Below are 27065 nucleotides of genomic sequence, written 5' to 3'. Positions count from 1 at the left end.
AGGTCCCATGAGGTGACTGTGGGATGTCATAATATAGCTAGACAGTCATGTGGTAATATGCAGGTTCACAGCCGAAAGTCTCTTTACTTAATCCTGTAATCTGTCATTACGTCACTGCATTTACCATTTATCTTCATGGAATTCAAACAAAACTGTCGTTTGCACAACAAACTATGTGATTACAGTATCTCTCACATTTTATTTACATTGTATATATATATATGTTGCTTCGCATGTATGAGCAACTATTTCTAATTTTCTAACTATTTCATTTTAACAGGATATGATTTGGCTGTGTTTGCTGAGTAGAAATGGCTGACATTATTTTCCTGCACTGTCTCCCAGCTCCAGGTGAAAGTTCCCATGCAGTGTATACTGTCAGCATGTCCTTTACCTTCCATGGCTGTCTAATGAATGAGCAGTAATCAGACTGAGCCTCAGCTTGTACAGGTCCCTTACGAATGCCAATATGTGATGTTATTAATAACAACATTTTTACTCAGAAATGTTTCATTTGTGCTTTCAGATTTTAGTGAATCTCCAGATGACAGGCGTTTACTTTACCCAACGTAACGATGCTCATTTCACCAATCTCAGATTGATAAATGTCTGTGTCATATCTGCCGGGGAACCTACAGCCGTCAGGCTCCCTGACTGAAGTGCCCGGATGCTGGTTAAGGATGCTACCAAGGTGGTGTTACTGCTCTGGCAGCACTAGGCTTTGATTCTGTATGTGCATCATTTCAAACTGAAATACTGCACATAAAGTACCACGATCACTTAAAATTAGTAGTCCCTACTTTGTCTTGTGATATCTTTTGACCACGTTTGAAATTCAATGAAATTCCAATGCAGACCATATGAGCATTTTATAAAGATTTTAGCATTTAAAGAAAAAAAAAAAAAAATGATGTCTTTGGTGACACTGTTGTTTTACGTAAGCAGAAAGGAAAGGCATTTACTTATTAGGTAAAATGTTTTAAGTAGATTTTTAAAATAACCTTACAAGGGTGGTCTCACTCCAACAATGAGCAGAACCCTCAGTGCAATACGCTTGTGTAAATTCCAATGTTCCACAGCAACAGCCACGATCAGACCACCAACAAACAGCATGTTAGTATCCTTCAGGTACTGCATGCACACCTGTGGGAAACAAATGATCAGTAATTGGCTTCAATTATGTGAAAATGTATTTGCGTGGCAGTTTGTGTGCACATGTGATACCGAAAAGTATCCTTTTTTTTCCTGTTGTTTTTCAATTTGGCATGTGACATGGAGTTTGATGCTCCTGACACTGCTTGATAGTTTGATTTGGATAAGTAAAATGATTCAGAAGAATGAAACTTCATCAGAAATGTCAATGAGACATTTTTCTTCTAATACGGCCCTTTAACAGGGATAGGAAACCTACGGCACTCCAGATGATGTGGACTACATCTCCCATAATGCTCTGACATCCATAATGCTGGCAGAGCATCATCGGAGATGTAGTCCACAACATCTGGAGTACCAAAGGTTGCCTATCCCCTGACTTAGAATATCAGACATAATTAACAAATGATAAAAGGACCAGGTGAATCAATCTGACAGAACTGGAAATCTGATAACTGAAATGCTCAAGTCTCTAATTAAGCATGTAATATATTACTAAAGATGTTGAGGTTTTATGTTTCAATATTGTGATCAGAGCATAACTGCATGATATGGTATTGTGACTGCATTTAAAGTGTAAAAGACCAAAGTTCAACTCCCACTAATATACAGTGCCTTTCAAAAGTATTCACCCCCTTGGCATTTTTCGTGTTTTGTTGCCTCACAACCTGGAATTAACATGGATTGTTTAAGGATTTGGATCATTTAATTTACAGAACATGCCCACAACTTTGAAGATTTTTTTTTTTATTGTGAAGCAAACAACAAATAGGACAAAATAACAGAAAAAGTCAATGTGCATAACTATTCACCACCAATACTTTGTAGAGCCACCTTTTGCGGCAATCACAGCTCCAAGTCGGATAAGTCTCTATGAGCTTGCCACATCTTACCACTGGGATTCTTGCCCATTCCTCCTTGCAAAACTGCTCCATCTCCTTCAAGCTGGATGGTTTGCGCATGTGAACAGCAATCTTTAGGTCTGACCACAGATTTTCTATTGGTTTGAGGTCTGGGCTTTGACTAGGCCATTCCAACACATTTACATGTTTCCCCTTAAAACACTCAAGTGGTGCTTTAGCAGTGTGTTTGGGGTCATTGTCTTGCTGGAAGTTGAACCTCCGTCCCAGCCTTAAATCATGCACAGAGTGGTACAGATTTTGTTCAAGAATATCCCTGTATTTAGCGCCATCCATCTTTCCCTCAACTCTGACCAGCTTCCCAGTCCTGGCTGCTGAAAAACATCCCCACAGCATGATGCTGCCACCACCATGTTTCACTGTGGGGATAAAGCCCAACTCTATGGAGCGTACGGCTTATTGTTGTTCTATGTACAGATACTCCAGTCTCTGCTGTGGAACTCTGCAGCTCCTCCAGGGTTACCTTAGGTGTCTGTGCTGCCTCTCTGATTAATGCCCTCCTTGCCCAGTCCGTGAGTTTTGGTGGGCGGCCGTCTCTTGGCAGGTTTGCTGTTGTGCCATCTTCTTTCCATTTGGTTATGATAGATTTGATGGTGCTCCTGGGGATCATCAAAGATTTGGATTTTTTTAATAATCTAACCCTGACTTGTACTTCTCAACAACATTGTTCCTTACTTGTTTGGAGAGTTCCTTGGTCTTCATGGCAGTGTTTGGTTAGTGGTGCCTCTTGCTTAGGTGTTGCAGCCTCTGGGGCCTTTCAAAAAAGGTGTGTATATGTAATGAGAGAATTAAAAAGAGGGAAACAATGGTAAAGCAACCACAAGCAAATATGCCCATGAGTTACATAATGCCATGAGTTACTTCTGTTGATTATCTTTCGTCCCTATGTTGAGGCACACTTGACATATTCTTCAAACCCTTTGTGAGCCCGACCAAAGAGTAATGAACTTGTGTGGGATCTAGCATGGGAGGAGGCATATTACATCATGTACTGCTGTTTAAACATGTGAGCTCAAACAAGCTTTATACGATTATAATACTGACTATAGTTAGAGACATATCAAGTAACTGTAAAAAAAAGAGGAAGGTTTTACAGGGTTATTCCCTATAGGGACAATCAATGGGCATTCAAGGTTATTTCAAAGAGAAATTCAAATGTATGGTAACACTAGCTAAAGTGATAAAATACTCCAGGTCAGCTATGATTCCAGTCTGGATATTTTGCCTTGAGTTTGAAATTCACATTGGATTCACCTTGAACTCCTGACAATTCTAAAGTCAGTAAATAACCCTGTTTGTTTGAATGCCGCACAAAGAATCTCAGATTTCATCTGATCAGCATTAATAACATGTGATGTTATAACAAGATAGGAGGCTCATATTATGCATTAACTTCCTTTACTAAACTTCAGCAGCAAAAAATATTTCAATAAAGTTTAGTGAAACAATTATAGAAAAAAAAGTCAAGTAACTGTAATGGAATATCCAATAAGCATCCGGCGTAGTCTATATAAAGAGAATACAAAGGCACATGGATATCAGGCCTCAAAGAACTGCCAAAGATTTACCGACATTAAGAGTGACAACTCACTTAAAAGGTGAAAAATATGAAAATCAAAATCTTTATTTAATACTATACGTTAGACTATTTTATATATATATATATATATATATATATATATATATATATATATATATATATATATATATATTTATATGAATGTGAAACCAAATAAACTAGTAATGCAAAAAAAACGTGCTAGTGACTTTAAAAAGGAAAACTCTATGTAGCCTGTCTAGTGTATCTTATCAATAGCTACTACAAAAGGTATCCAGACATGAAGCAGCTCATGTAGCTGTTCAGATACACATTGTAAACTATCTTTAGAATATTCAATAGGAGAATAGCTACTAGTACAAAATTGTAGCAACAGAAGACAGGTGATTGTATACACCCGATCTTTTAAGTCTCCATTAAAGCAATATAAGCAGCTAAAGCAGGTATGGAGGTGGGAGCCGATAGCTACTCAAGAGCAGACAAGTGGGGTATGGATTTCTACCATGTGTAGTGACCAAGGAAAAAAGGAGAAGGGAAATAATAGGGAGCAAAGATAGTTTCCCCTTCCTATTTTATCAGTTCAAGGTTCAATACTAAGAGGCTGACAGGTAAGGGTTGAAGATTAAAAAGACTCCCTTTGAATATCTCTTAATTAGAATTTTAGTGTAGAAACAGTATCTGGGATAGATGCAGCATAAAGCCCAAGTGGGTGCCTACTCACCCCACCAGGACCAAAGCATGCCGTTTGCCCGGTGAGATACTTAAACACTAGGTATTACACTCAACAATAAACTATTAGTAGAATAATCAATCTACCCCAGTCTTATTGATCAATCTTGTGAAACATGTCAAAGCTTTGACTCCCTATCCTAATCCGGCAAAACACTGGCTGCATGAAACAGATCTAATATAAAGCTGTTAGACTACATAGAGAACCTCAAGGATAAAATAATCTTGCCTAACAGAAGCGTCTTAACTCGATGCGCGCTTCGGCGCTATGCTGCACCTTTTTTTAGGAGTGCATGGTCTCAGAGATCAACCCTAGTGCTAGTGATTCCTCATTGGTCATCACAGCCGTGGTTCCCTCAACTTCCCAGCATGCTGATAGATTATCCAAGACTCAAACGAATGCGTCGGGATTCTCTTTGCGATCCAGACGGGAACCTCCATTCACTTGTGGTGTCAGACCAATTACCACTAAAAGCATCACTTATATCGACTCACACGAATAGAGAATTTTCAAATTCAACCCGTGCAAGTTAAGAATCAGCCTGTAAAATTTGGCTTAATTGGTGCATGAAACGGACTGTGGATCCCATACATTCCAATTTAGCAAATGTACTACATTTTTTGTCTTCCGCTTTTGACTTAGAGAAAGCATACAGAATAGAGATGTCCCGAATAGTTCACTGGCGAATAGTTCCTGGCGAACATAGCTTGTTCGCGTTCGCCACGGGTAGCGAACATATGCGATGTTCGGTCCGCCCCTATTCGTTATCATTGAGTAAACTTTGACCCTGTACCTCACAGTCAGCAGACACATTCCAGACAATCAGCAGCCGACCCTCCCTCCCAGACCCTCCCACCTCCTGGGCAGCATCCATTTTAGATTCATTCGGAAGCTGCATTCTTTTTTTTTGTATCTTTTTTTTCTTTTTTTTTTAATTCTTTATTTTTATTTTGGTTGTGCATAAAATAACATTGGGCTTGCACAGCTCCAACAGCTGTTGCAAGCATTTCTTTGACAGGCATTACAAACATAACATGGTATAGTGGGTACTCACAGCATTTATATCTAGTGTCCCGTACGGGCATAAGACAGACAGTACAGTATAGCTCGCTAGTTGCCCATGCGGGTGTAGGGAACAAACAGTAAACAGGAGCCACTCTGGTAACTCATGTGACGTTAAAGGTAAGGCACAGTGATAATGCTCTCTGGTAACTAATGTGATGTTAAAGGGACACTCCAGGCACCCAGACCACTTCTGCTCATTGGAGGGGTCTGGGTGCCAACTCCCACTACTCCTAACCCTGTAAGTGTAATTATTGCAGCTTTTTTTATCAACTGCAATAATTACCTTGCAGGGTTAACTCCACCTCTAGTGGCTGTCTACTAGACAGCCACTAGAGGTCTCTTCCTGGTCCATAGCACAGGAAACCTGTGCTAGAGCGTCGCTGGACGTCCTCACGCTGTGTGAGGACCTCCAGCGTCGCTCAAATCCCCATAGGAAAGCATTGAAATTCGTTTTCAATGCTTTCCTATGGGGAGACCTAATGCGCATGCGCGGAATTGCCACACATGCGCATTAGGTCTCCTCGGCCGGTGGGCGGGATCAGTCTCGCCCGCCGTCCGACGGAGCCAGTAGGAGAAGCGGCGCGGAGGAGGAGACAGCAGCGAGGGACATCGTCGCTGCCTCAGGTAAGTGACTGAAGGGGTTTTCACCCCTTCAGTAACTGGGGATTGGTGGGTGGGAGGGAGAGGGACCCTCCAGTGCCAGGAAAACGGATCGTTTTCCTGGCACTGGAGTTTCCCTTTAATGATAAAGCACAGTGATAATGCTCTCTGGTAACTAATGTGATGTTAATGATAAAGCACAGTGATAATGCTCTCTGGTAACTCATGTGAAGTTAAAGGTGAAGCACAGTGATAATGCTCTCTGGTAACTCATGTGAAGTTAAAGGTGAAGCACAGTAATAATGCTCTCTGGTAACTCATGTGACGTTAAAGGTGAAGCACAGTGATAATGCTCTCTGGTAACTTATGTGGGGTGAAAAGTAAAGCACAGTGACAATGCTCTCTGGTAACTCATGTGGAGTTAAAAGTAGAGCACAGTGGGAATGCTCCCTGGTAACTCCTGTGGTGATAGGATATACACATTGTTAGTAACTCTTGTGAGTTTAGGTTATGCCCAGTGGTAGCGTACGTTAGCGGTTGATACATGGTTCCAGTAAACACATCTATAGTATATATTAGCGACTCAATTAAAATTAGTGTAGGCACTCTGGGCAGAATGTAGGCAGTTCTTGTTGAGATGTATTAAACACTTTGGTAGCACACTGTAGCGTCTCATGGAAAGTCAAAACAACGTAAGCACTTTAGTGGTGTGCGTTAGCCCCTCAAGTGAGTTGCTTATATGCGCAGGGCTCGCGGGCTGCACTCATGGGGTAGTGGCTGGCTGCTCATTGGAACATGTGAGCAGTTTATACGAATATAATATTATAATTATATATTATAGGAATAGTACTACTTAACACACCTTATAATAACGCAGAGAGAGGCAATGCAGAGAGAGGAGTCTGAAGAAGAGGAGTCAGAGGAGGAAGGTGGCTTTGAGGAGGTGGAAGACCAAACACAGCAGGCGTCCCAGGGGGCTTGTTGTCACCTTTCGGGGACCCTTGGTGTTGTACGTGGCTGGGTGGAGGAAGAGACCTTCAATGACATCAGTGAGGACAAGGAACGGGACATGGCTAGCTTGGTATCCAACCTTGTGCAAATGGGGAGTTTGCGGTTGTGCAAATGGACTGTTTGCAGTTGTTTGCGGTGCGTTAAACGGGGAGTTTGGTCTGTCACTGTGAAGCGGGCGTAACCCTTACACTACCTGAACGATACAACATCATACCTGATGTTTTAAAGCACGTTATTCCAAATAATTTAGCAATGTTAGGTGATTTATGCCCTTTATGGATTAAAACCAGACTCTGCATCAACTATGTAATTTTCCATGGGAGTTTTGCCATGGATCCCCCTCCGGCATGCCACAGTCCAGGTGTTAGTCCCCTTGAAACAACTTTTCCATCACTATTGTGGCCAGAAAGAGTCCCTGTGGGTTTTAAAATTCGCTGCCTATTGAAGTCTATGGCGGTTCGCCCGGTTCGTCCGTTCGTGAACATTTGCGGAAATTCGCGTTCGCCATTCGCGAACGGAAAATTTTATGTTCGCGACATTTCTAATACAGAACCATTAATGTGTATCGTTCAGCTTTATCAGGGAACCATAATATGATTGAATCCTTTCCAGTGGGCAAACACCCTTTAGTCTGTAGACTTACGAAGGGCATTAGATTCAAATGCCCTCCTTGCCCTAGATACAATTCTATATGGGATGTTAACCTGGTTCTCCAGTTATTATACTCTTGGGGTGATAATGACTCATTATCTTTAAAATTCCTATCATTTAAAAACTTACCATTTTACTTTGTATCATTTCTTTTAAAATAGTAATTCTGTAATTTGTTTAGATATATATTATATGTTATTATTTAGTTTTCAACTTGCATAATATGAGCCTCCTGTCTTGTTATAAAACTCAAGATTTTCCTAGTCTTAACGTCAGAAAATATAGATTTTTATTAAAGACAGGAGGCGAGTATTATCAATCCCATTAACCCACTCTCTTATTTGTATTTCAGCTTGAACAAGTTTGGAGTTTTTTCCAGTATTTACCTGTTCTAGGAGTTTATTAGATTGGATTACTTCTCTAAAGTCGCAGCTCGAAAGAGGAAGAGGACTGGGGGCAATTCCCTATATATAGACTATGCCGGATACGGATTGGCTATTGGATATTCCATTGCAGCTACTTGACTGTTTTTTTCTTATATTGTTTCACTAAACTTTATTAAGATATTCTTTGCTGCTGGAGTTTCGTAAAGAAAGTTAATGCATAATACTTGCCTCCTGTCTTTAATAAATTCTATATATTCTGACGTTAAGACTAGGAAAATCTTGAATTTTACTTTGCAAAATACACTATTTCATCACTTTGCTGGCTGCAGACAGGAATTCGAATAGCAAATATCACAAATCTGACTCAATTGTCTGCTTCTCGCTGAGTGTGACTTAGGTGAACTAACGGTTATAAAAATTATAAAGTAAAATAATAAATTATGTTAATTTTATTTAGACTATCAAACAATTATACTCGCTCAAAAACATATCTGCATAATATTTTTTGTACTCATGTTTTAGAATACAATAATGTTTCAGTGTATTTTACATTTCATACTGCGGGGAAATAAAAATTACTCCAAAGTACATTTTGAAATTAGTTAAATGCTTTTCTGAATCCCCCTTATTGCTATCATCTATTAGCTTTATGGGAAATTCTTTGTCTTTACTCTGACCACAGATTCTACTTTGCACTATTATCTCTTGCACACATATTCTGCCTTGAAGTATTCTCTTCTGCACACATAGATTCTGTCACATACTATCTTCAAATGGCCACTGGTTCTATCACTTCCATTCTATACAATGACAGAACTAACGTAGAGTGGGCCCTGGTGCAGGAATATTTCTGGGCCTCCTCTATTGTAAGGGTGGCCAAAAGGTAGATCTGAATCAGTCGCACGACTCGCACAATACTTTGCCAGCCGTTTGCCCATCCTTGCAGAGTGGTATTTAGCACTTAGCAGTGTTGGTATGTTTGACTGTAAGCATGTTTCTTATGGAGTGTGTGTGTGAATGTAGGGGTGTATGTTTTTTGTGGTTTTCTCATTTGAATAAAGTTGTATGTTTTAAGTTGCCATCTGAAAGCAGTTGTGTACTTGTATGTAGTGTTTGCCTTTGAATGTAGGGGTGTGTTTAGTGTTTTTTGAATACAGGGGTGTATTTCTGTGTAGTGTTGTAATTTGAATGCTGAGATGTATGAACATATACACACAACGACACATTTACACACATGCAGATACACAGATAAACACACTAACACTCTTCTAAATACACATACAAACATGCAAAAACTGATACATGTACAGGCACACAAGTACACTCTGCTTTTTCATATATATATATATATATATATATATATATTGTAACAAACCACCTCTTTTACAGGTAGGGCTGTCACAGATCTTGCAGTAACCACCGCCTTCTAGGGTATATAAAGTCCAGGACACAGTCAGCTCGATTTTCCTTTTTCTTTATTCAGTAAGAAAACAGGTGCTTTAAATAAAAAACAAACAAAATCCCTTGCTCTTACTTGAGCTCTTACTAGACAGGAAATTGCTATCTGCAATTGGGTGGCTTTCCCACTTACCAATTTCCAAACAAAAGAAATGTCTTTGCAATGAACACAGTTGTCATTCACTCTCCTAGCTGTCTTTTTCTCCCTCCCCTGCAGCAGGCTGCCCTCTTCATTTTAAAGGCCTGTCTACTAATTGACTAGCTACAGGTGAGTGTCAATTAGTTAACTCTAAAGTCAAATCTAAATTGTGGTTTGTTACACAGCAACTAGTGCTGTTGGAGCATTGGCCCATCCTACTCTCCAAATACTCTGCCCCAGGGATCCATACCATGTTTTGCAGAACCTCAGCAATGTAGATTGCAAACGCTAACATCTTTCCTGGGGCATTTAACTGAAAATTCTCAGGTCGCAGTTTAGCAAATCAGGCCTGATGTATCTTCCATCAACCACAATGCCACTTTTACGCTCACAATATATATATATATATATATATATATATATATATATATAGGAGTCCAGCCAGCTCCTTGGTTCTGCACCCCTCCCTGTCATAGGTGCTTCAATCCAGGACCCTATTTAGCCCTGTACTGCAGAGAACTCGAGATGGAAGGATTTCACCAAGTGAGTAGCTCATTTAGCAGACAGTTGGCAGTTAGAGTAGGACCTGCCAAAGATGGGGTACATTGACGTTGTGGCAGGCTTATGCAATGTATGATCATATAATGTAACTAAATCCCCATTATCTTTTGCCTAGATTGGGTGTTTTTAATGAAACTTACAAAATCAGCACCAAAGTAGCTGTTTAGTAGATAGAGAGTGCACTGGATTTTCATTTCATTTTTAACATATACACACACTGGCACACATCCAAATACACATACACAAAGATGCAAACACTGACACATGTACATACACACAAGTACACACTGACAAACATTCAGATACACAGACACACATATACATACACTGATACACATACAGATACACAGATACACAGATACACAAATGAAACAGCAGGAAACTTATGCAGACATACAGACATACAGATACACACATTGACACACATGCAGAAATACAGACACACAGATATTCACACTGACACACATGCAGATAAGTATCTCCTCAATATTTATAAATTCTCTTTATTGTGCACTCGCATAGTATATATACTAAACATAATGAATGTTAAGACCTGCAGGGGTGATGGTACTGCGGTCTCTTGTTCCTTTCCCAGCTGCTGAGTACAAGTGATTATAGCTCCAGCAGGGGGGTAGAGATGAATACAGCTTCCAGACAATCCTTCCCAGTAGATAGAATATTCCTTCCCCAAACATGAGCCAAGACTTCATGAAGGGTGTAACAGAACTAAAGCTTTATTGAAACAGGCTGGCTTTTATGGGGGATCCTCATGCAAGAGGACCTCCCAAAACAAACAAACATATCATCAATCACTGTACAGTATTTTCTTAATACACGCCCTCCCTCTGCCTGGGAGATAGTGAGATAAGTTAAGGAGTAAATCAATTATCTCCCGGCAGAGGGCACACATTTTACCCAAACGTTGGAACACCCCTTTTCCCCCAAGGTATCCCCACAAAATACATATCCCCTTATAGCCCCGATCTGGGAGGTAAACATATCCAAATTTCACCCAGATCGGTTCAGGGGTTCTTAAAAAGTGTGGAAGTCTTGTTTTACCGACCACACACAAGGCTCCTGCCCAAAACAGTTCCACGAATTCAGTGTGTGTGGTCGGTCAATTGGAGAAAAAGGCGAAAGCGGTCAAAATACCGAAGATACCCTCCTGGCTCATAGGAGCGATTGTTCCCCTGGTCCATACGAACATAACTACCGAATGCCGCTCTTCTGGGTGTTCGGCAAGTAGGAGAAGCGGGCGTTCAGTAGTTCTCAGCGGTACTTCGTACGGTCGAGTGTCCGATTTTAGTTCCAGACACTCGACGACTAAGTCCCGCTGACTCGCCTCGTGCAAACAAGATGGCCGCCGTTTTCTTTTCCTCGTGGCGTTCGGCTATACGAACAGCGGCCACCCAGGGAACACTTAATTGCCGGTGCTTTAGATCACAACAAGCCAGGAGGGAGGTCGGGGTTCGGTAGTTGCAAACTGCCGAACGAATAATCCACTAAGGCAGAAAAAGGAAACCAAATGCACAGAAATAGAAGAAAAGGTCGGATGAGGTCTCTTTTCTTCACAATGAACTCCTAACTCAAGCCCATCTGAATATATCCAAACTAGCTATGAATTCCTTCAAAAGTGCTTGACATGAATTGTCTATCTTGGAAGTTACTCAGGATAAGTCCCAAAGGAGTTACCTAATTAAGCAAAGGCTTAGCAAAATTAAAATGAAAAATTTAGATATAAAAGAAAGTTCCAGATCTCCTATAAACCATAACAAAAACCTAAAAAATCTGTTCATTCAAAAACCTATCCTTCCTACCAAAATAGAGGCACACGCTGACTTATCTGAACATAAAGCTCTGCTATATTCAAAGTCAGAAATCTTGTAAATCCATTTTTAATATACACAGAAATGTTGCATATAACTGCATATTCAGGTTCGTTTCGTTACCTTTTTGGATTCGAGAATTCCAAACATTGGAAAGAGGAGAACAGGTAGCAGAGCAGTAACAGCAAGCGGTATAACCTCTGTACACCAGTACACGGCCATGAGGATAATGATGTAAGCACAACTAGCCTCCTGAAACAAAACAGAAATAGAGATGAATGAGAAAAGGTACCAAAAATTGAGAAATAGGAAATATTTATGTCTGAAAATAACCGGGCTTACTACAAAGTTAACATATTTTCTGCACATATAATTTATAACGGATACACATAATATTATGACCATATCCCAAAACCCATATTAAAACAGGCATACTGACTAGAGATGTCCCGAACAGTTCGCCAGGAACTGTTCGCCAGGGAACATAGCTTGTTCGTGGTCACCACGGCAGGCGAACATATGCGATGTTCGGTCCGCCCCCTATTCGTCATGGAGGTGGGAGGGTCTGGGAGGGAGGGTCTGCTGCTGATTGGCTGGAATGTGTCTGCTGACTGTGAGGTACAGGGTCAAAGTTTACTCAATGATGACGAATAGGGGGTGGACCGAACATCTGCGAACTGTTCGGGACATCTCTAATACTGACCAGAGAGCAGGAGACACTAAGAAACCCCAACGTTTCGGCGATATTGCCTTCCTCATATTGTCTATGTTTTCACTTTATGAACAAATAAAATAGACTTTTTTATGTGCAAATTGATTCTGGTGTGCATGGGGTGTCGCAAATAGCAGGTCATCCTGCACATACAGTTGTGCTGAAAAGTTTGCATACCCTGGCAGAAATTGTGAAATTTTGGCATCGGTTTTGAAAATATGACTGATCATGCAAGCAAAATTTATTTTATTGAGGGATAGTGATCATATGAAGCTATTCATTATCACATAGTTGTTTGGCTCCTTTTTAATGATAGCAAAAATCAACCAAATGGCCCTGATCAAAAGTTTACATACCCTTGAATGTTTGGACTTGTTGCAGACACACAAGGTGACACACACAGGTTCAAATGGCAATTAAAGGTTAATTTCCCACACCTGTGGCTTTTTAAATTGCAATTAATGTCTGTGTATAAATAGTCAGTGTGTTTGTTAGCTCTCACAAGGATGCACTGAGCAGGCTTGATACTGAGCCATTGGGAGAAGAAAATAACTGTCAAAAGACCTGTATAATAAGGTAATGGAACTTTATAAAGATAGGAAAGGATTTAAAAAGATATCCAAAGGGGGTGGGGTGACCAGCATGGCGAGCGGTCGCACGTCGCATGGGCTCCGGGAAAAACCTTGCTGATATAAACTACCTTGCTGGCTCTTGCACAAAAATTTGGTGTTACAAAATGCTGTTGCCTTATAACACACCCGCAACCCCTACTAACCGCTTTTGGAAGCCGAGACTGCTTTAGTTACTGGACAACCCACAGAGAGATCTTGCAGCCTAGCTGTGGCGGGTAAGGCGGCTGATCCCTCAACCCCTGATCCAGTCCAGGTGGACTACACCATTTCTCCTCCCCCCCCCTTGCTGGTGAGGGTTATCCCGGCACACTCAGCTACCCACCACTACTTGGGACTGAACTGAGCACACCCTGCTTCACTCACTCAAGGGTCTAAAATGGCGACTGTACATGACTCCACAAAGCCTGCAAGACCTCATTGAGTCTTCTTGGCAGCATTTGATAGCGTTTGTGCAGCCTTTTGGAAGCGGCTGAGAAACCAAGCAGAGTCCATCTTGAAGCCCACAGACGCTGACCATGCCACAGGGTCCAGCATCACTGTCACACACCCTTCACTGACGATCCTACACGGAGGTGGGGTGCCAGGAGTAAAAACCACCGAAGTACTCGAAGCATACGTGCCCGACATAGGAGACCAGGACATCCAGGTGTCGAGAAGCGCAGTGGACAATCCCTGCCTTGCTACAATCTCCCTACGGAGCAGGGGACTATTCTGGGGCACGCTTATGTCCATACATTTCCAGCTATACTGAGATCCTGCAAGCAGACTCTTTGGGATGCCTGGAAGCAATCCCCATCAACATCACCTGGCTCAATTCCGAAGTCAGCCTCATGAAGAGGCATTGGCTGAGTGCAATATTCCGACTAGGGGCCCTCACCCATGCAGCTGTACCTGGAACTACCATACGAAGCATAGTGCACTTATGTCTCTACCACTTGCTGCAACCCGCAGGGGTGATTACTTGCCTGAGCTTGGTCCTTTGCTTATCATCTTGTTTTATAATAAGATTTGTGCTAAAATTAGTTATTATTCATGACAAAAAAATCTGAAAAAATGGTGCAGTACTTTTAACTTTAACGATGTATATGCCTGTCATTTAATAAGTGTTAAATTTCTGCATAACTTGTTTTCACTGCAAGCACCACAATTAAAAAATGATTGACAAAAAATAAAGATATCCAAAGCCTTGAAAATGCCGGTCAGTACAGTTCAATTTGTTATTAAGAAGCGGAAAATTCGGGGATCTCTTGATACCAAGCCAAGATTAGGTAGACCAAGAAAAATTTCAAGTGCCCTTAGTGGATCAAGATATCATTAAAATTTAACTTTTAATAGTACGAAAAATATAAAACAATTGGAGGAAAAAATAAAAAATATTGAAAATAACTTTTAGTGAATTTACAGTAAGTGTAAATGTATGTACAGCAAAACAAAAGAAAAGAACCAAAAAATAAGTGCTAATCAAAATCTGTAAGCTAGATGGTGAATACACGTATACCTATATTATAATGGTATATTTGTGCACATAGTATCTGCCCCAAATTGCAATGTGGGTGACATTCGATACTTCAAGTAGTGTGCAATTCGGAGAACACTGAATTGGGGTCTAATGGGCAGCTGCTGCCGAGTTTCTGCGCATGAATCAGCCCTGTGACCTATGTAAAGAGAGATCTTCAATCGCTGATAAAATGTCCAGTGTATTTGACAGGCCTGTTAAACGATCACAGTCAAGATGAGGATTAATCTTTCTAGTGATAAATCATAATTAAATGAAGTGCTGTACAAATATACACAGAAGATATGGTAGCTGTATGCAACTGATAGTCCAATAGCAATCAGTGTAACGCGTAAGCGACCAAATAGACAAAAACAATCAAACACTGAAAGTGCTGGTAATCAAACCTGTGACCTATGCAGAGAAAGACCTATACTCGCTGTTAAGATATCCAGCATACTTATTGACAGGTCTACAATGGTCACAGTGCAGATATGGTTCCTTCTTTAAAGTGATAAATTATACATAAATGAGGTGCTAAACAAATGTACACTAAAGATATAGCTACATTAGATACATAAAAACACAGAGGACCTGTTCATAAGTTTTCAGGATACCTCTGGTATAAGTAACTTGCAACAAAACAAAGTTGCAGTTCAGCTACCATATCTTCTGTGTATATTTGTACAGCACTTCATTTAATTATGATTTATCACTAGAAAGATTAATCCTCATCTTGACTGTGATCGTTTAACAGGCCTGTCAAATACGCTGGACATTTTATCAGCGATTGAAGGTCTCTCTTTACATAGGTCACAGGGCTGATTCATGCGCAGAAACTCGGCAGCAGCTGCCCATTAGACCCCAATTCAGTGTTCTCCGAATTGCACACTACTTGAAGTATCGAATGTCACCCACATTGTAATTTGGGGCAGATGTGCCGCGATACTATGTGCACAAATATACCATCATAATATAGGTATACGTGTATTCACTATCTAGCTTACAGATTTTGATTAGCACTTATTTTTTGGTTCTTTTCTTTTGTTTTGCTGTACATACATTTACACTTACTGTAAATTCACTAAAAGTTATTTTCAATATTTTTTATTTTTTCCTCCAATTGTTTTATATTTTTCGTACTATTAAAAGTTAAATTTTAATGATATCTTGATCCACTAAGGGCACTCATAGCTTGTCTCCTCTTTCCTGTTACTACCCTGGTAGTCCATTGTGGGTTAACCCCATCTTTTGAGTGTCTTTCCTGTAGCTTCCACCTTTTTTTCTTTTCTTCAAGAAAAATTTCAACCACAACTGCCAGAAGGATTGTTTGCAATACAAAGAAAAACACACAGGTAACCTCAGGAGAAATACAGGCTGCTCTTGAAAAATGTGGTGTGGTTGTTTCAAGGAGCACAATACGACAATACTTGAACAAAAATGAGCTGCATGGTCGAGTTGCCAGAAAGAAGCCTTTACTGCGCCAATGCCACAAAAAATCCCAGTTACAATATGCCCGACAACACCTTGACATGCCTCACAGCTTCTGGCACACTGTAATTTGGAGTGACAAGATCAAAATAGAGCCTTATGGTCACAACAATAAGCACTATGTTTGGAGAGAGGGGTTAATAAGGCCTATAATGAAAAGAATACCATCCCAACTGTGAAGCATGGTGGTAGCTCACTGATGTTTTTGGTGTGTGTGAGCTCTAAAGGCACGGGGAAACTTTATGGCAAGATTAATGCAGCATGTTATAAAAAAATACTGTCAGACAATTTGCATTCTTCTGCAAGATGGCTGCGCATGGGACGATCTTGGACTTTCAAGCATGACAATGACCATAGGCATGCACACGGGATATGCCAGGTGTGCCTGGGCACACCCTAATCCCCGCAGCCTGCCTATGGATTGAGACTGGCAGGGAAGATCTCAGGATCTCCCCTGTCGGCTCATGCAAAGCCCGCGCTATCCGAGCGCCAGCTCTGCTGTAAGCCTCCATGGGCCGGTGGGGAGATCAAAGATCTACCTCACTGGCCCACAGCAGCATGGAGGGAGACAGGAGAGGACCAGGGGAGCTCTAGCCAGCAGCTCTGTCCTGATGAAAGTCCCGGATTAGGTACTGAAACGTTGACTTGACAATAAAGTATTTTGATATTGGAAATCCAGGAGTGCTGGCAATCGTTTGTTTCATATATATATATAGAGTGGGCCATTGAAGGGACGGTTTGTCCCGAGCGCGCAGCCCGAGGAATTCAATCGGTGGACCGGTTACTTTATCCAGCTGATCGACACTCATCTTACTGGAGGAAACACCTTTATCACGTGGAATTCGTAACAGCTTCCAAAACAGAGAACTCTTCACTTCAATAGTATTTACCAGGACAGCTCATTACAACGCAGTAGTGATGGCAATACAACTGGGAGTTGGAAGTGTTAACACACTAAGCGGTGAGATCCATCCATAATAATATTACACATGTGTATAGTGACTTTGCATAGGACTCTTTTTTTCTTATTTTTTCTTATTTTTTCGTTTTTTCTTTTTTAAAAAGTTTTTTTTTTTTTTTTTTTTTTTTTTTGTCCTCCACATATTTTTTCATCTTTTTCATCTTTTTTTCTTTTTTTCCTTGCAAGGATCTGGATCCATCAGGACTGTGTTATGTTACAGAGCTATATACAGATTTATATGTTGTGATATAAGTCTCTGATCCATGGCATTGTTCAAGGACTGACCTTTATGTTAAAACAGTACATTTATCTGTTTGTTTGTTGATAGATATGACAACTGAGACTATTTCTACATTCACTTATTGGTTGATGTCTATACAGAGATCGGATTTATAGAGTCTTAACCCCTTAAGGACCAAACTTCTGGAATAAAAGGGAATCATGACGTGTCAGACATGTCATGTGTCCTTAAGGGGTTAAATGTGTACATATATGAATTTAGAGGCAGGTTCTGCTATATGCTTGTTACTTTAACCCTATGAATTTCAAAGGATTGATTGTATAGTCTGTCCCTTATACAGAACTGTGATTGTGTATATATATGAATTTTGAGATATATTCTGGATCAGCAAAGGCACATGGGTATATACATGTATTCTGAGGCAGGTTCTGCTCCATTCAAGTAATTTCTAATTAGATACATTTCGTAGGACTGAATACTAGTACACAATGTTTTGTATAATGGTTGGAGCAGCAAACAGATGAATTTTCAAATTTTGGTTGAGATCATCAAACTTTTTGTATATCAATTTTTGATTGCATATATATCTTATTAAATTATTTTTTTGGCATTACTATATTACTTCTACCTTTTTCATTTTTGGATACTATATTGAGAGTGCGGTATTTTATTTATTTTTTGGTTTTTATATATATATTTGTGCTCGGAATTTAATACGTAAAGGATAGTATCTGTAAGGGCAAAGTTGGTTGTGGTGTGCCGAAACCAACGTACGAGTGGGCCTGTAAATAAAAGAGGGCCCACCAAGGAGAATGTAATTATAACAGGGTGTAGGTGGGTGGGGACAATCAGCTGAACGGCAGAGGTTAGTAGGGGTTGGGAGTTTAAGTAGGGGACTTACTCCTCCCACAATTTCAGGCCTAATGGCCTTTCTACTTGTGCTCGGAATTTAATACGTAATGGATAGTATCTGTAAGGGCAAAGTTGGTTGTGGTGTGCCGAAACCAACGTACAACTGGGCCTGTAAATAAAAGAGGGCAAAAGAGAAGTTGATGAAAATACACACTTTATTGCCTTTTTAAATAACCAAGTTCATGAAAGCTTGACGAAGCTCTTTCTCTGGTCATGGAATATAAGTATGGTATATGGAGGATTTCCATCACCCCAGTCTCTTGATAATGTGAACCGGTGTATTAGTGCTGGAGGCTGAAGAGGCGGCTCCTATGCAAAAGGAGTGCCCGGAGAATGAAGTCGGATTGAAACCCAGTTTAGATAATAGCGTTCTGATGTGAGACGTGAATTTAGCAGTAGTAAGCGGGTGCCCTTGTATTGATAAGAGCGGAGAGTCTGGTAAGTGTGCGTTAAATGTTGACCGTAGGTGATCTAGCGCCTTGACCGGACACCAGGCATTATCAGTAGGGAAGAGAGGAATTACAGTGGGGTGTAGTGAATGGTTGGTTTTAGTTGATGGGATCGAAAGTAGATAGTGATCCTCCACCTTTGTAAGGTGCGATGTTTTTAGGCTGTGCGTGATATCCCCTTGACGAACAACAGTGAACTCTCTAGGTCTGAGAAAACCGTAAAAAGTAAGATAGATAGCTGCTTTGATCACCAGGTTAGTGTCGGGATCAAACGGGGATTCGTCAAGGAGATTGCTAAGTGATCTGAAGATAGGCCCATCTATAGGTAGTCTTGTGATAGTGAGAGGAGCTGAAACCTTTAACATACCTTTCAATACCTTTTTAATGTGATATGATGACAAGAAGGGGGTGTTGTTAGGGAAATTTGTGAGGCTATGGTGCTGCACCCCAGTGAGATAAAGTTTTATGGTGTTGTGGGAAAGTTTAAGATGTAAGTGGCAAAAAGAGGCAAAAGCCACCATGGTTTGTATAGAAAGGTCGCCTTGTAAACCGAATTCTGCAGTGAATTTGTTAAATATGGTAAGTGCCCTATTATAAGAGATAGCTGTGTTAGGTGATAGTGCTTGGTGAGTGAGAGTCCTAGCGTGATGCATTAGTGTGCTCAATCCAGGATTAGTTTGTGAAACCGTGGTGTCCTGGATGGCTGGTGGTGAGCCGTAGGGAGTGCCTGAGAGAATACCTGGAATTGAGAGCGAGAAAGAGCGTCAGCTGCAGTGTTGTGGATACCCGGGATGTGACAACAAACTAAGTGAAACTGACCGGTTGCTGCTAGCCAGGTCAGCCTGCGAATCAGCCGCATGATGGTCAGGGATGATGAGTGCCCCTTGTTAATGATTTTGCAAGCTGCCGAGTTGTCAGAGTAGCATTTTACTGCCTTGCCGGACCAGAGATGACCCCAGGTGTGTGCGGCCGCCACAATGGGATATATTTCAAATAGGGCTGAGGTCTCCCTGAATCCTGGCAAGGCATCCGTCTCAGCGGGCCAGTGACCCCTAAACCAGTGGTTGCCAAAGATGGCTGCGAAACCAGTGTTGGCTGCAGCGTCTGTGTGAATGATGGGTGAAGAAGTGGAGAGAGGGGGGATAAACATGGAGATACCGTTCCAATCTGCCAAAAACTTCCCCCACATAGCTAAGTCAGCCTTGGCGTGGGGGTCCAATGAGACTGGGCAAGAGTCCGGTACCCCATGGAGCAGGCAAAGGAGCCTGGATATAAAAGACCTTCCCTGCGGGATGATGCGCATGGCGAAGTTCAGGGATCCCAGAAGGGACTGGAGTTCCTTCCTGGTGCAAACATCATTCCGCAGGAACATGTCTATCTCCCCTCTCAAGCGGGTCAGTTTGTCATGGGGAAGGCTAGCTCTGAGGGTAACGGAATCTAGCTCTATCCCCCAAAAAGGTTTATTTAGTTGTGGGGCCAATTGTTTTAGCTGGAGACAAAGGTACTCCAAGTGTGGAAAAAAGTGCTGTAGTGCGGCTGATATCAGTAGGAAGTCATCTAGGTAGTGAATAACTGAGTGACACCTGAGGACGTTCAGAAGCAGCCAGCATAGTGTCTCAGCGAAGATATCGAAAAGTTTGGGGCTGCTTCGAGAACCGAAAGTGAGTCGTGTGGAGAAGTAGTACTTTCCTCGCCATTTAACACCGTGCAAGTGCCAGAGTGAGGGGTGCATGGGTAATAACTTAAACGCGTTTGTGATTTCTGTTTTGCTGAGCCAGGGGTGATTACCAGAAGAGATTATGGCCTGTATAGCATCATCAATAGTTACGTACTGGAGTGAGAATTCGTCTGCTGGAATGAGTGCGTTTATGCTGGGAACAAAAGAGGAGTGCGGTGCCGATAAATCGATAATTAGACGTTTTTTATTAGAATATTTGTGAACTGCGACACCGATTGGGTTAGTCCGCCAGGAGGAAAAAGGTGAGGAGGTGAAAGGCCCGATCATGAAACCATTGGTAATTTCTGAGGAAAGGAGAGTGTCTGTGGAGACTGGGTCTAGACGTGCTGACAGGAGATTAGGACATTCAAGTGTACCTGAGGGGATGGCTACTATACCCGTGAGAAACCCCTGTGTGAACCCCGTGGTCAGATATTCCACCAGGTGCCTGCTAGGGTGTGACCTTAAGTAAAAAAACAGGTTGTTAACATTAATGTTGGTTAGTCATTTGTTAGGGGACAACCTGGCCTTGCCTAAAAAGGAGATGGGCCTACCCAGCTTGTCACGTAGACCACCCGCTGGTTTGTTGTGAGGGGTGAAAGAGGGATGAGGGGTGGGAGTGGAGGTGGTGGGATCTGCTTCAGAGGGACACAAGTCCGCCATGTGGGAAGTGAAATTACATATGGCACAAGACGGGGGCCTAACACCAGTGAAGTGGCGACAGAATAATTCTGTATCCATCTGACACCAGTTAATTCTAACGTTGAACTGTTTCAGATGGGTCGCCGCCTTCGCTGATATAGACTTATGGTAGTCGTAGAAAGAACAGCCCCCGTACTTGATGCCTAGATCCACCACCTTGTGAAGGTAGAGGTCTAACTCCTCTCTTCTGTGGGGATACACCGTGCAGATGACGTCACGGTATATCCCGAAAGCTATCACGAACTGGGGAATTGAGAGTTTTTATTAAGCCTAGGATCTCTTGTCTTGAGCACTACTGAAATATCCCCGTAATTGTAAGCCTTGTTCTCCAGTATGTCCTGTGAAGCTATAAGCAGAGACACCAGACACTTGTCCTTCCCGTCTAGGATTTCTTTCCTGATAGAGTCTGGGACGGAGTGAGCTGGTGACTCAAAAGGAGTTATAACTGTGACTGGTGTAGGCGAGGGGAGTATGGGGGGGGGGCATGCTGGTACAGCGGGGACAGCCAGGGTGGAGACTGGGAGGCCCAGGGTATTACCTGGGGAGGCGATGGCACTCTCCACCTTAGATAGCCTGCTATTAAGGGTCTGTCGGTTGGCCAAGATTGCCGCCAGGGTATCCTGGGTGGCTGTGCCAGTGCTTGGTGGATGTCCTTGAGAGCTAGTGCTTGGCCTAGGCTCAGGGGCTTGGTAGGTAAGTAGCCTGTAAAGTTCTGCCTTTCTAGCTGTGGCTGGAAAGGGGATTCCCCTGAGCTTAAGTTTGGCCGTAATTTTAGGAATAGTCCATGCTCTCAAGGACGTGGGAGTTGAAGGGGTGAGAGATTCGCCTGGAGACTCTGGTCTGATTGGCGTGAACGGTATCTCTTCTGGCAGTTCTTCGATGGGGATTGGTTCTTGGGACATTCTAAAATAAATGATTTTGTGAATGCGGTATTAGAAGGGGAGTGAGGAAACGTGGGGGGGTATGAGAGATGGTATTTATTGGAAGAACTGGACTGTAATGCTAGTGCCGAAGCGAAAAACTTATCTGTGAGATTTTTGGTAGGTGAGGCCCTGCTAATGCCAAGTGGCGGTGAGAGGCTCTACCTATGATTTGGCTTAGGAAATTGAGGCCACAGACGTGGTGGCAGGGTGTTGGCCTCTCGGTGACTTTAAAGAGAATTCAAAACCGTGTGGTCGTGACAGGTGAGGCCCCGACTAAAACCCTGTAGTAGGGCGGGCGAGGCGTATAACTATGATTTGGGCGTGGGGCCGTACCTCCGTGTTGAGGTGGGAGATGGCCTCGCGGGACGGGATTTCCTAATAGGGTGAGCTAAGGCGGTAGCCTAGACCCAGTAGCCAGTTCAATAGTATACTTAAGGTTGACTGGGAAATTCAGGTGTAATGTGTGGATACTAACCTTGAAAGGTTGTAAATGATAACTGGAACCTTCTAGTATTTTTAATGTGGCGAGTCTTGTCTGCTGCTGTTCTTGAAGAAGAAGCCTGAGGATTAAGACAGATGTTGATGTATTTATGCGTATCGTGGTGACGTATGGTTTGTAGTGAGGATTGGCTGTTAGGAGCGCAATGTGAGATCCTGAATTGAGGGATCTGAAAGGTTTAGTATAGGATTGGGACGAGTTTGCGTTAAAGAGAAAGGCTGATTGAGGCCTTTGGGTAGTGATTGCCGTACGTGGGTAAGGACGTAAGTACCTGGTGGTATGCCTGAGTACCGGATCAGGTAGGTAGGATGTTTTCCTTGGCCTGATAGCAGTATGACCGTAGGCCTGGGTAGAGAAATTGTAAAGAATTAACATACTGTGGGCGTAAGACCGTGAGTCAATCATAATGAAACCGAGACCGCGTAAGGTCTTATATAGAAAGGTCTTGAAAGAGTGGGGAACTATACCTTGAATGGAGTACGAAACCTGTGATGAGCATAACTGGTTTAATGAGTAGAAACTGGTGGAGGCCTAGAATAATACTGGAGCTAAGGATTAACCAATGAATATTTCAATAGTTAACGACAGATGTGACAGTATGACAGGATTCAACTAAACAGAAGCCAACACAGAGGGGAGATACGTCTACCGGACTTTAGAGTGTCCGGACTCGACGTATATAGAAGTACAGAGTCAGGAGCGATCCGAGGTCAAGGGCACAAAGAGACAGCGTAAACTAGGACTAGCCGGGGTCTGGTACACAGTAAACAGCAAGCCGGCAAACAGAACAGATAAGGATAAAGAGATAACGTAGTCAGAAAACAAAGCCACGGTCAAGTACAAAGGAACACAACTGAATACAACAAGTGCTAAAGGGAACTGAAACAGAAACCACGATAGGGCAAGGAACTAAGGGAAAGAGGTTGAGTATATATATCTTAACATCTATTTTGATTGGTCCCTGTCACATCCACGCCACCAAAAGGTAAGTGTATGGGGAGTGTGGCATGACAGGGACCAATGGGAGGCCTTTGCCAATTTAGGCTCCCGCTGTCCCTTTAAGAGCGCGCCCGAGACCCGCAGCGCGCTCTTAGATTCAGGCGGGACACGTGACCGCTTCTCGCGATCACTACCCGCCTTCCTGTTGCAGCCGTCGGATGAGCCGCGTGCAGCAGCAGGCCCGCGCGCGGCTTGAACAGAAGACCCCGGCCGGCCCCTGGAAAGGGTAAGAGCCGCTACACAGTTTAATTGAATTTTGAGGCCTAGACCTAGATGAAACCAAAGTGAGAAAACTACTATACCTGTTCCTGTAATAAAATAACTTGAAATAACAACTTTTGAGCAGGAATGCAAGAAACCGATGCAATCTGTAAAGCCAAAGATATGTGACATAGGCAGAAATAAATGACTGCGTGATTTTAAGGAGAAGATGTAGTACAGATGTGGATTTAACGGAATTATCCTAGAAGATCGTGTAGATTAAATTAATATCTGTATGTAGGGTTTGAATAGGGTTGGTGTATAGTTTAGAAAACTTGTTCATTTATATTGGTGACATGAGAAGTCTATAAGACTAATAAAATGGATATTAAAACGTGGGTTACTAGTTAATTAGGTGTAGGAAAAAAGAACCGTATGTTATAATTAATTGTAGAGATTTTAAATGTTTTAGATATATCAAACCGGCCAACGCAGTTTAAGAAAAAGACTGGTAGTTAGACCGGATTGTATAACCAAATACTGACATGTAGGTATCAATTAACTTACCGAACAGGGAATATACGTTTAAGGCAAAAAAGTACCCAACCACTAAACAACACAACAGCAAATAGCAAACCTACTAAACAGTGTGCCCTCTACAAACACCAATACAATAGTATGAATACAAAAGAGAAGTAGGGATGCAAAATGAAGGATAAGCAATTCTAAGGTGCAGATATAAAAATATATACAACCTTGTAATGATGGAGTAAGCGATATCTATATAGAAATAAATAAATCGCATATAGTGTATTACAGAACCAAAATGTTATAACACGCAAGGTGATTGTGGTAACTCACAAGATTATAATGTAAAACAGGCCCATCATCCTCAGTCAGGCAGGATCTTCAGTATATGAAGTAAACAGATTCTTCTATAGACTTGGAATAAAAGAGACCAAATGATAGTGCAGACAGAAATTATATAGAATAAATTTAATATACAAATGCACTTACAAAAGGATCCAAGTAAAACAGCATAAAAACCACACTCAGGTGGTATCAACAGCATCAAAGTAAGTCCCCAAGTGATGTAATCCGACGCGTTTCGTCTAGTCGACTTCCTCAGGGATTATGCTCGTTCCGTTCTGGGGTCGCCATTTAAATCTGCCGCCGAAAGTGCCGTGATGTGATGCACCTGTGTGTGTTTCTCTTCCTGTGCGTCTCAACCTGGAACGCACTGAGTATGTCCGGCGTCGTTTCCGGTTCCGGTTTAGCGATATAAAAAACTTCTATGCGTTTCATGCTGGAACGCATTGGCGAAAATGGGAATATATTTGGAATTCGTGTAAATGAAATTCATGAATTTGTTTAGCATGGTTTAAAAGAATTAACCATAATAGGGATTTGTACTGTGCGTTCATTTAAACCGTACGAATAGATCGGTACTGAATGACCGAACGGAAACATAGAAATACAACGATTAATATGAGCGTTATACTTATACATAGTTCGGTAGTTTTCCGTACGAATACGTGAACGATGCGTAAGTGTGACGAGCGTTCGTCCGTTTTGGCGCGAACGCTGAATACGTTAAAACGAGCATGGATATGTGTAAAGAAGATAGAGGGAGCCTACCCCTACGTTTTTAGGCCCGAACGGAGGGAAATAGCCGAACGCTATTTCCCTCACTTAGCTTACGTGAGCGTGCCGGTCTCGTGACCGGAAGCCGGGTACCGCGACCAGGAGGAAAAAAACGCGCGGCCGGCCTCAGAACGGACGGAGGAAAGCTATTGACCTCTTGCTGCAGGAGACTGAAGCTGATCTGGCGGGAAGCTCAGACCGGAAGTGCTGGTTGCTATGGGGATAGACAATCAGCTGAACGGCAGAGGTGAGTAGGGGCTGGGAGTTTAAGTAGGGGACTTACTCCTCCCACAAATTCAGGCCTAATGGCCTTTCTACATATATATATATATATATATATATATATATACACATACATACATACATACATACATATACACGCGGCGTGTGTTTGTGCTTCAGGGTGCACACCCTAATGCAATAGGCTGCGCACGCCTATGACAATGACCATAAGCAACAGGTCAAGTTAACCCTCCAGTGGTTACAGCAGAAAAAGATCTCATATGTGCGGTTCATGCAAGACAACCAAAGACTTTGCATGGCCTGGAGACATTTTGCCTCACAATCAATTAGGGGCCTCATCAACAACTATTACAAAATACTGCACGCTGTCATTGATGCTAAAGGGGGCAATACACAGTATTAAGAACTAATCACATGCAGACTATTGAACAGGGCTCATTTCATATTTTAATTTGTTGCCATGTTTTGTTTAATGATTGTGCTATACGGTTATAACCTACAGTTAAATATGATTCCCATAAGAAATAAAAGAAATGTTTTCTTTAAAATGGTACATATATTACCAATTCTCCAATGGTATGAAAAATTTGAGAACACAACTGTATACCACTTTCACTGCTCTCTTACAAAGCTAGATTCTCAAGAATCACAGACGGTGGTGCTAGCAAACTACATTATTTCAATTTAGAATAATGAAATGCTCACATGCCATGGCAGATAATAAATAGGAGAATAGGCTCTCTCATGTGCTGAACTGTAAGAACAGAGCTCTGATATGTCCATGTCTGGTTGCAAGGGTTCTAAACTGTGATTGAATCCAGTGTCTGGTTAAACTCAGAATGCTTGGCATTCATGGGTTTGTTTCAGGATTACACCATAAGGTAAAGGAAATACAGGTTACAGTTTTCTTATAGTGATCAAACAAAGGATCTTACTAACCAACATTTTTTATTTAATAAGATAAAACTCATGAGTTTAGCAATGGGTTCGCCAGTTGTGCCCATGTATACCCCATATTAAGTTTGCTACCTGTGCCTACATGTCATTTTGAAATAGTTTATAAGCTTGTCAAAGACAAAGATTACCATTAATATCTGTCAATAATGTTTAAAACTGGATCAAATATGTTTTTATTTTATTTTTAAAATGTATATTTTAAGGCTTCAGTTGGCAAAATATTTAAAACG

At 41.7% G+C, this 27065-nt stretch overlaps 1 protein-coding gene across 1 annotated transcript in view; it reads right to left on the bottom strand.

Moving 5' to 3' along the window:
• Positions 1–27065, bottom strand: part of SLC13A5 (solute carrier family 13 member 5) — a 97241-nt gene that overhangs the window by 48090 nt on the left and 22086 nt on the right. Inside the window, exons 4-5 of the mRNA XM_063449731.1 lie at positions 12181–12309; positions 1007–1143 (exon numbers count right to left, since the gene is read on the bottom strand). Coding sequence (XP_063305801.1) covers positions 1007–1143; positions 12181–12309 — 266 coding nt within the window. The remainder of the gene's footprint in view (positions 1–1006; positions 1144–12180; positions 12310–27065) is intronic.

Source organism: Pelobates fuscus, chromosome 1 (genome assembly GCF_036172605.1).
Source record: "Pelobates fuscus isolate aPelFus1 chromosome 1, aPelFus1.pri, whole genome shotgun sequence".
Taxonomy (NCBI): domain Eukaryota; kingdom Metazoa; phylum Chordata; class Amphibia; order Anura; family Pelobatidae; genus Pelobates; species Pelobates fuscus.
The sequence above is the reverse complement of the archived record's forward strand: the minus strand, read 5'-3'. Positions and strand labels throughout refer to the sequence as shown.